Here is an 11,610-nt window from a genome sequence, read left to right on the forward strand (position 1 = left end):
GGTTCTGTAACACAATTTCAAATGTATTCAAGCTATTAAGTATAGTTTTTTTATCAGCATTAATTTTAGTTAAATTCATCCTGATTTGGATGTGTTTAAGACGACAAAACGTATCATATTCCATCGAATCCGAGGGAGTGTATGTATATTGGTGACATAGGATGTGATCATTAAATATCGTAGGTAGAATCATTAAAGTATTGAGTATAATTATTAGATGACATACAATTATACTTGATTAATAAAAAATAAAAATAGTATTTAAATACAAAGATAAAAAAATGCATAGAAATGATACATATTCATAACGTGTTGATTTAGTAGTGTAAGACTTCATTATATATCTAAGGCCAATATTTTGATTACTGAGAACCAACACTTGTTGAAAGAGATATGACAATCATGTACCATACTACTTGGTAATATAAAAAATAAGTAATTTGCGGTATTATTGTATTGTAGGAGGAATGTGAGGCACTCAAACCCAATTGTCAGAAAAGTATTATGAGCACACAGTTGAGTGAGAAAAGACGCAGGTCTGGTAAAGTGTAAAACCACCCCTTCCAAACCACACGCAAACCCTATCTCTCAGTAACACAATTGAATAGATAAAGTTAAGATAGGAGTAAAACGTGATGAGGTAGAAGAGCATCATCTTTGATCTGAATATTTTTTTTGTTTCCCACATGTATCTTTTTTCACTAGAAGTAATCTTGTCAAAGTCTATGTAGGACAAACTCCCTCAATGAATATTTTTTCATCCACAAGACTCAAATCCAGATTCTTACTTAAGGGGAATCAAACATGTACCACTTGAACCACGTTCGTTGGTGTTTGATCTGAATATCTTATCCTGCTTGTTCTGCACCCACCGAGCCAGCCGTCATTTCAATCCATCACTACTAATTTAACCCTATGCCTATGATTTGACCCTTCTTCCAAGTGGTCCCCTCCATTGTAAGCATTCATTCACACACATAAACGGAACCACTCTTTCTATTGTCTTATTCCATAACGTCGCGTCTTTATGTCATAATCCACCGCCACTACCTACGTCAACAACAACAAACAATTCATTATTCTAATTACATTTTTAAAACTAGTTTTTAAACACTCTGAGATGTGTTTTAACTTTTAAAAGCTACAAGATCCATGAACAGAATCTAGTAGTTTATTGTCTCAAATATTTTAAATAAAATTGTTTTGTCCTACCCATTCCTAATTTTTCTCCATAAATTATAATAAACGTCGCTGTTTATTTTTATTATACATGAGTGCGCCGTTTGCCGTCATCATTACCCATTGACTGCGGCGGCGCACCGATGTTGTTTAGAACATTCATTGGTTTGGGGAGCATGTGTGAAACCCCGCCGTTGTTTTTGAACTCCGTTCACTTTTTATTCTTTAATCATTAATTAATATATATTGGTTTATTCTTAATGAATATAGGACAAGATTTTGGTGGGTGGTACATGCATGATGCATCATTATGATTATTCTGATGTGTTTGTATTAATGATTGTGGTGGTGTGTTTGGTTGTATTTGACTGGGCCCACATCAAATGCACAATGCTACATGGAAAACAATCCCATCAATCAATATGTGAAGGAGAGAGGAGGCTCTACCAAAACCTACATATACTAAATTATTTTCACTTTAATCTTTTAAAACTTCTACTTAGTAAATTCAGAAATGATTTAATGTGTATGTACTGATAGTCTAAATATTTTTTATACCGTTAATAAATCATCTATATATTAATAATTCAAATGATAAATAATGTGTTTAGGAAGACATAATTTTTTTTATGTTAACAGTACAAAGATTTTATACTCAATCATAAAACATATTAAATTTAAGTTTAGATAAATGGTGGTGGCATTAAAGTAGTCCCAACTCCTAAGTGCACCTCAACTCATCATGAGCCAAGCAGATTAGGCAAAAAAAATCTGAATGAAACTAAATTCCCTTTTTTACCTAAGAAAAATAAGTTTACGGCCCAATGGATTTAGCCCATTTACACTCGTAACATTACCCAAAAAACTAGGTCACTGAGTTGATTCGGCTCTTGTACTTTATTTTTGTAGGAATTTACAGTTTAATAAAAACAAGAATGTAATATTAGTCCATTGTCAATGTGAATATTTATACATGGTTAGTGCATCGCTAATTATTTATTTATATTACTTTTATTTAAAAATTAATGATGATTGAAAATGAATGATGAATAATATATTGACAGTGTTAAAATAATTATTCATTTTTTGTTTCCACTCATAAAATAATTCGTACGTATATATTTTTATAGGAAGCATGACATGATTATTGGTCGATATTGTTTTTCACGTGATGAACTACTCCATGGTTATTATTTTACTATAAAAGTACTACTCATGAAACTTAAAAAATGAAGCGGTGACCATTTATGTATTTACCAATTGCCATGTTCCATTATGTTGAATTCTAAAGTTGTTTGTTTTATGGGCAACTTGCATATCATGGAAATTTTGTCTCATTAAGTCATGAACATATAGTTAAACAAAACATTCCTCAAAGGTACTAATCACTTATCATTCACATTTGTTTAGAGTAAAATATTGAATGATTAGTTCCTCCTTCACTTTTTTTTTGTTGCCCTTTTTAGATGGGATCATATATCATTATTCATGTCCCACTTAGTGTACCAAATCAATCACAAAGCTCCATTTATTTAAAAAGAAACATAAATTAATATTTTAATAGTATTTTGTGAATTTTGATTGGTTCGGGATAGAAGCACAAACAAATTATAAAAAATGTGATCCTTATCCATTTTCTTCTTGTTAGATAATAGGCTTTTTCCATAAAAAAAGCAATCACACACCAACATGTGTAGCAGAAAAGAACACAGCCTAAAACATGGAAGATGATCACGTGTACCCATTTATATCCCCAATGATGTACTAAATTAATCAAAATAAGTTATTTTATTGAAATTTTTTTTTTAAAAAACATAAATCAATATTTTATATTATTTTAGGAAATATTATTAGTTAGGGACAGAGAAATATAATTTTTTTGGGATAGAGGATCTTGTCGCGAAAACATATATTAATCTGAATCAAAACAACTTATATAAGATACTAAAAAAGGTGACATCAGCCATCCATCCCTATAAGTCAAACGGTCAAACCTTGCTATCAAGTGACAATGGAAAACTTTGCTATAAAATATAAAAGCAACCCTACTTACATTGATGCTTTACATATTTTATTGATGTTCGAAACTATTCATTTAAAAGTATACAAGTTATTATTGTTAGGCAGGGAAATTCAAGTATTATTCTATTAACATACCCAAATCAATCAATCAATTAAATTCATCTTATTTTAATTGCAAATTTCCCAGAATATATTTTCCATCACTCAAACTCTAACACTTGTTCACTTTATCTTCTTCCTCATTTTGTGTCAAATCTTCCAAAAACCTTTTACACTAGTTTTCAGGTCATACATCTTCGTTTATTGTTTGTACTCTACTTTTTGGAGAAATGCGTCACCTCAATTTATAGCGTAAAAATAAAATATTCAAAATCTATAATAAAAGGACAGCAGCCGCCCGCGCTCCCACAATAGTATGACCTCACTGTGGAACACATCTGTTATCCCACAATATCTATCTTTTCATGTGTTAATAATTATGATTGATTGACAAAATATATATAAATTAAATTTTAATAATTAATCATTTTTTAATCAATCACAAATAACGGCACATGAGGTGATACATTATTTTGAGACATCAAATATTAGGTATATATTTTTCTATCTTCAATATAAAGATGCTTTTTTTTATATTTTTCTAAAAATAAATGTTTATATTTTATTTTCTAATCATTCTCCTATTTTCTAATTTGATTCCTACATTTGTCCTTAGTATAATATTCAGCATGAGTTAATAAAACTATTTTGATCAATTTGTATTAAATTGTAATATCATTTATATTTTTTTTTTGATAAATAAGATTGTATTAACAAGTATAAGTAATGTTAACTCCATAAAAAAGAGTTAGTGACAAACATAAATACAAACATTCTTAAAGCATGAAATATGATCACTAAACCAAGAGAGATAGGAAGCACTTGGAGTACTACACTTTACTAAGAACTAAGATCAAGATCTTAAATTAATCAACTTGATGATCAAGCTTATACCGAGGCTCTTCCCTTCAAAGATTGGTTCATATCGCATAAATCCGATGGACCAAATCACATAGGATTAGAGCATTCTCCAAATATCTCTTTGATTACAATTCTTGCCATACATATCATCCACATTCAAAGAAATGGACATATTGATTACTTATCAACTATATCCATACACAATAATGAGATCTAAATTCACAATTTATAAATTATGAATCAAATTTGTATCGATTAGTTCTTAGACACAAATACTTTTCTTTAGCAAGTCAAGTATCTAATCTTCACTTTGCCACTCCTAGCGATATCCATTGAGTCCCATGCTTCATTTATTATTTTCACGCAGCTTCCATTCTCTATAGCGACATAAGGACAACGAATACTTTTAACATGGCAAATGAGAAAAATTGGTGTGTAGAATATGAGAGATATTAGTTTATATATATACTAAAAAACTTTTACCCTATTATTATTTAAATATTAAATACATTAATTATACGAATTCTTACAAAATGGACTGTGATTGCAACATTTGAAAAACTTATCAAGCTATGATTTAGTATAAGTCAGAACGAATGAAGATAACCTATTCCACTCTTTTATGTCTCATTGTATTTCAACCTAACTAGAAATTGTTATCTATTTAAAAAGAAAAAAAATCATAAGAATATAAAGTAACATGTGAATTTTTTAGGGGCAGAATATCGTCTTTCAACCCAAGACCACATTGAACCAAGAAAAATGAAAGGGCGTAAAAAATGTGTACGATAAGGTAGAAAATATGCATATTGAAGTGTTGTGTGCGTATATGTATCTTTGGTGGGTTTGATGCAAGTAAAATTTTGGTTTAGCCTTTTACTTACGTTTTGTTTATTTGATCTTTCAATATGGGTACTTTTGGTGATGCTTAGTGGTGGATAATAATATTATCCAAAAGATTAAGAAAACATATTTGTGGGTAAAAAATATATATTCCGTTACAAACGTATAGAGCAACAAATGTCATGCAAGTTATATTAATACAACTAGATATTATTGAGTTTCAAATATCGATAGTGTTCAACGCTTTAAAAACCTTCAGTAATATAAGTTATGAAAACGACGTGATACGTGCTTGTAAATTGTAACAATCAAAATTCAAACAAGCTAAATATTTATTAAGAGCTAATGGTATAGTTTAATTCTTTAACTTTTTTCTTGGCATATTTAAATATCGACATTTTCTTTATAATAATTATAGCTTTATTCAAATATTGTTAACATAAAGAAATAATTTTATTTATTTTTTTATTTTACTACGTAGATAACTTTTTATGCAACCCAAACAAAAAAATTACTTCAAATATTTTTCAAAAAAACAGCCAAATTCACATTATGATAAAATTAGATTATAATCGATTCAGACTGTAATCTATATTTTTAAGTTATATCAAGCACACTCTAACATTAAAAAATTATGGACGAGATAGAAGAATCACATCTTCTATCCCATATGTCACTCCATTTGTCATGATTTGTGATTGGTTGAATAAAAATATATTTAAGTTAAAATTTTATATTTTATGTATTTTTCTAAGCGATTATAACTCATAGCACAAAGAGTGATACAATATCGTGGGATAAAAATGTATTTCCTAAGATAGACGGACCATGACATATTTTCTACTTACCAAATCACTAGTTAGAAATTATGACATATTTTCCAAAACATTCAAGTATAAAATAAAAATTTACCAATCACCGGTTAACATTCTAAGTTATTATTATATAATGAGAGTGAGATTTAGGTGAGTGAGAGATGAGAAAGTGGCCTCTACCAATTCTTTAGTTATACTCTGAAAACTAATGATGGAAACTGAGATAATCTATGATATTAGATGAAGAGAGGGAAACTTGATGCAAACAAATTTCTAATTGTTTGATTTAATTTATGAGACACGATTCACCTATTCTAACAATAAATTTAAATTTTTTATCATTAATTTTAACAAAATTCAATAATTCGAACATGAAAAAGTTTAAACAATGAAATTAATATTGAATTAATGTTTAAGATATAGAATAATTGAATCATTATTACTGAACAACTTACAATTTCTATGGAGGACGCTGTTAAATAAATCAAAATTTCCGTTTTCCTTCCATTCAACAAAAACAAAAAAATAGCTGAAAATCTAAAACATTACAACTGAGGTAATAAGTTTCCTATTTTTGGAACAACAGATTAAAACACTTCGTTTCTCTGTCGCAAAAATCATATTGGACACAATCACTTACACTTATCCTTCTTCCTCTATTTTCTCTACTTAAATAATCAAAGAGAAATTCATAATATCAAAAATAAAATCAAATAAATTAAAAAACTCCCTTTCTAAGATCATGGGTTAACCATTCATGCATATTCTTGTGGAGGAGGTTTGTTAAGATCAATATCAAAAACTCTTACAGAGTTTAAATCACGATCATAATGATTCAGATCAATCATGGTGGATGAGTGTGAATTGCTATGTGCACCCGCTGCAACTTGATTATTATAATTATAATGCCCAAAAACTCTTCCTGAACTGGGACCCACCGCATCGAAGAACAAACCCTTATTCGCGGCGAGGTGGTAGTGAAAGGGATAACGGACGGTGGGTGGGGCCAAGTTAAGATCCAACGGTGTAGAATTAGAGACAACGATGTTGGTGTATGTTGGGTTGTTAAGGTTGTCGGAGACAGAGGAGAGAGGGAAATTGGTTTTAGCCTTAGGGCCACGGAAGTTGCGTGCGGCGGCGTCATAGGCTGCAGCCGCCTCTTCCGGCGTATCGAAGGTGCCGAGCCAAAGACGTGTCTTCTTAGTTGGATCTCTTATCTCTGCAGCGTATCTACCCCATGGTCTCTTTCTTACGCCACGAAAATGCACTTCCTTCATGTCTTTAACATTCATGCCACCAACCATATAGTAATGAAAAAATTGATATGATTTGAAAGATGAAAAAGATGGAGGGAAAGAGAGAGAAGTGGGTATTATATATATAGTTGAGATGAGTTTAGGGTACCCTGAGAAAACCACCCCCATAAACCAATACAATGTCAAAGATTCGTTGACACATAAAACGGCCATTAAAAAGAAGGGTTAGGAAGGATCTTATGTTACAACATATGATACTTTTATTAGTTTAAAATCTATTCACTAAGAGTATAAAGTTTTTCATACTATTAATGTATTATTTGTATTACTTTTATTATAAAGTTAACGGTAATTAATATATGAATAGTGGACGATAAATGATTTATTAACTATATAAAAAACACTTATATTATTGATATTTATATATTAAATCTTATAGTCCTACTTTTCATTATAATAATATTATTTTTACATTTAAAACATAAGTAGAGGATCAAAGCTTAATTCGACTCTCAGTTAAGAACAATGGTGATCTATATTTACACGATGCACGATTCAATAAATAGTTTCATTTGATATCGTAATAGAAGACATAACTTATATCCTTATGTAAATAAAATGTATCAACTTTAAAATCAGTTTTCAATCAAACGACCTAGTTTCATTCAAGGACTAAACCATAAATAACAAATTGATTCAATATAGTGAATAGTGAGGGGAAAATGAGTTTTATATCTATTTATTATGTATGAGTAAAGTTTTTTGCACAATTATCGTAATATTATTAAACATGTGTGAGTATTATAATTATTTAAAAAATATTAATTTTTAGTTTATAAATTTTAAACTAAAAAATAAGTGGTAGGACTTTTAACTAAAAATAATAAATAAAAGATGGAATTAAAACAAAAAAATAACAAATTAATTTTGTCTATTTTTTATTTGAAAATGAGTGAGTGCCAATATATTTCTGATCCAAATTCAATCTCTCAAGTACAACTTGATGAGCGATTTTATACGTTGGAATGTGTGCAGCCTATTTCTCGTTGGCTATGCGGTGTAATAAATTACTACTACTTCTGCGAGTCTAAGATACCCAATTCGTGAAAATGAAATCACCTTTTATAATGAGAGTAATAAAAGTATTTCATAATTTCAAAATTTAAAGAAGTGAAGGAAATAGATAAGACTGAAAATTACGTAGAAAAGTTGTCGGCGGAATCTTCTAACTCGCCACGTGACATAATAGTTAGATCTACTGTGTATGGAATGAAAATAAATAGTATTATTTCACATAATGAAATATTTTATGAACAGTCACTGATTGATTTATTTGAAAGAATGATGGATTTGAGCTACTGTTTTATGGGCATGCATCAAATGCAAAAATGATTAATGTGGCGGCACATTAGATTAAGAACTTAGGAGAGATGGATATGACTACATATTACAGGATTTGTTTGGTGTGATTTTAAGTGGAAAGAAGATAAATGAACGAAATAACCTTACATCTCCTAGCATTCTTTTAAATATGTTAGAACTTAGAACTATGCCTTAAATTTTTATGAGTTTTAAATAGATGAAACTCAAAGTACTAGGTTTGGGATCATCGAAATCTGAGAAGACCTAGTTCCACGCATAGCTCGAATTAATGTTATACACGTGTGACACAAACGAGTGTGATGATTGGTCCCACAACATTGAACACGTGATTAACATTTGTCCCTCTTCCAACTCATCCACTTGTAGTGGAGGACTATGAGATTAAACTTTGCATTCACATGTGTTATTTTATAAGAAAACAAATGTATGCATAGTATAAGAATTTTATATATTACTAGTCTATATTTTACTATCATTTTTAATCATCATTAACTCTTAAAAACTAATAAAAATAAATAATATATTAATTTGTATAATCTTTAAACTTATAATAAATATTTTACAGTATTTACAAAAGGAATTATTTTGTGGATCTATAATTCAATATTTTTACACTTTGGACATGATTAATCATTCATATATTAATTTTCATTGTTTCTTAAATAAAAATAAATATTGTGGCGTTAAAAAAATGTATACTTAAAGTACATAAATGCAGTAACAATGTATGAATCTTATACACTGTCAATACATAAATCATTGTTTATATTTAACTATTATTGATTCTTAAAATAATAATTCAAAAAAAATGATAGATTATATACAAAGTATATATAATATTTACATTGAAATAGATATTACAGCTAATATCTAAATCTTACATGAAAGTATCAAATGATTATGAATGATGGCTTCAAAGTGGGTTCATTGGAGTTGTATGTTGTCTTTGTTTTTAAAAATATATATTTAACACATTCCCCATTTTAAATTGTGACCTTTCCCAAACGTGTTGACCAATAATTCCATGTTAATTTAATATTAGCATTAGTAATAATGTTGTGTTTAAGTGCGTGAATATTAGCATGCACTAATAGGGCAATCCAAATGTGAACCTCTAATTCCATGTTAATTTGGCACCTAACATAGATAAGGAAAGATTTTACTGATTTATTTGCAATAGTCAAAATTTAATATGAGCACATTTAGCATGCCTGATGGAACAAGAGAGAATATAACTAACATACAAGAGTTTATTTGATAATTATGCTGAATGATTTAAGGAATGAAGTGAATGAACTTATGAGTTCGAATATCACTCATAATAAATATATATAAAATTAAAATATATATTATAAAGTGATATAATAATTAGAGTAAATAATTGAAGTAAAGAAAATTAAAAATTCATGTTTCTTCAATAATAATAAATACTAATATATTAATTTCACACATAAAAAAGATGGGTTCCACAACAATAAATATCACTACTCTCCAATTGTTGTGAATTTGTGGTAGATTTTGAATATTCTTCAGAAATCAAATGAAAACGAAAAACGTCACAAACCACGAATAAATCAAAGCAAACAAGAGAGTCAAATAAAATATCATTTATAATTAACAATACTAAAAATATAAAAAGAATTTCAACCTTTTAGGTAAAGAAAGTCATTTTGTTGTGTTGAGAAACAACATACGCCTAACTGAACTGCATTGCAAATATATATATATATATATAAATAATTGAATTTGTTATGAAAATATAATTACTTACTCAAATAATTTGAATGAAAAAATAAAATGATTTAATTATATTAATAATGCTAATAAATTACATGTAACTATTAACAAATTTAATAATGATTTCAAATTTTTTTATAATGCTTACTTTAGCCTAAAATTTCAGACTTTTTTGGGGTAAGATCAGAGTTTGTTCTCTGAATTTGTAGTTAGTGTGTCTCTTGTACCCATAATTGACAAGATCAAAATCTTACGTAAGATTGAAAGGGGTAGGTGAAAACATAAAACATGTAATCGTAATATAGATCTAAGAACCTACAAAATATTGATTTCTTTTTTAAATATAAACCTACATATAATATAGAAATCTTCAACTTTCTCCATTGCTATATAAATAACAAAACTAACAAGTAGCATAGGATAAAACTTAAACTTTCACCATCAAAATATATGCATATAAAAATATTCGATAACAAAAGAATACCAACAAATATAAGAGCCTAATATTATATTATATACGTGTTATATATATAATATAATATGTATGTGAATATCATGGAGTAACATAAAGTTTTAGGTGAAGACTTCATGTTTTATGTAGCCTACATGTATATTATAATAGTATGTATGTGGCAAGTGAAACAAAAACATCACACACAAAAAACATACCACAACAAAAGCACATAAAAAAGAAGAGAGAGAACATACAAAGGCAACATAATGAATACCATTTTTTTCTCATTACACATTATAACATAAAAGAGAGAAGAAACACTACTTTGAGAGAATAAGAAAACAAATAAATATGTTAAAGATAAAGATGACAATAAGGAAAAGTCTTGAAAATGAAGTTTTTGGAAGCTTCTAGTTGTGGTGGTAAATTCTACTTTTATGCTAGTTATAGTTTGTTTCTTATTTTGTAATTTAGAGGTTTGAAGAATTTTGGCCGGGTCAAAATATTTTGGGTGATGAGTTTCTCCTTCGATATGGGTTTAAAAAATGATGATTTTACAAATTAAGGTTTTTGCCATAAAAACAGAAAATCACAACGATTTTACCATCTTGCAATCTTTCCCAAAAATTTCACTAACAGTGGTGACATCGCATTCAAAATGAGCACGAAACTCATTAACTCTTAAAAATTCATAAGATCTATCGACCTTACGAGTTAAATCACGATCTTAACTACTCTGCTTTACATCGTTCTGTATTGAGATAGGTTAATCATAAGATGCGTTATATGTTATGAAATATTGGTAGTCAGAGGTAGATTATGTATGAATTCAAATAACCACAATAGTAGCTTACCACTATAATGTTACAAAACCATCCATGCCACAACCCTGATATTTTGTGCTGTTCATGACTTCATATGATCCTCTATACTTTATTATAAACTGACATGTTTCAGAATC

The 11,610-nt window shown here is 28.6% G+C and overlaps 1 protein-coding gene across 1 annotated transcript; it reads right to left on the bottom strand.

Annotated features, from left to right (window-relative positions):
• Positions 6,575-7,176, bottom strand: LOC109329187 (ethylene-responsive transcription factor 11-like). The gene has a single exon (XM_019562859.1). It carries the CDS (start codon positions 7,121-7,123, stop codon positions 6,575-6,577), a length of 549 nt encoding a protein of 182 aa, XP_019418404.1. The 5' UTR covers positions 7,124-7,176.

Source organism: Lupinus angustifolius, chromosome LG16, assembly GCF_001865875.1.
Source record: "Lupinus angustifolius cultivar Tanjil chromosome LG16, LupAngTanjil_v1.0, whole genome shotgun sequence".
Classification (NCBI taxonomy): Eukaryota; Viridiplantae; Streptophyta; class Magnoliopsida; order Fabales; family Fabaceae; genus Lupinus; species Lupinus angustifolius.

Bases quoted from the DNA above. Each gene is read 5' to 3' on its own strand.
- LOC109329187 (XM_019562859.1), bottom strand. From the start codon at position 7,123: ATGGTTGGTGGCATGAATGTTAAAGACATGAAGGAAGTGCATTTTCGT.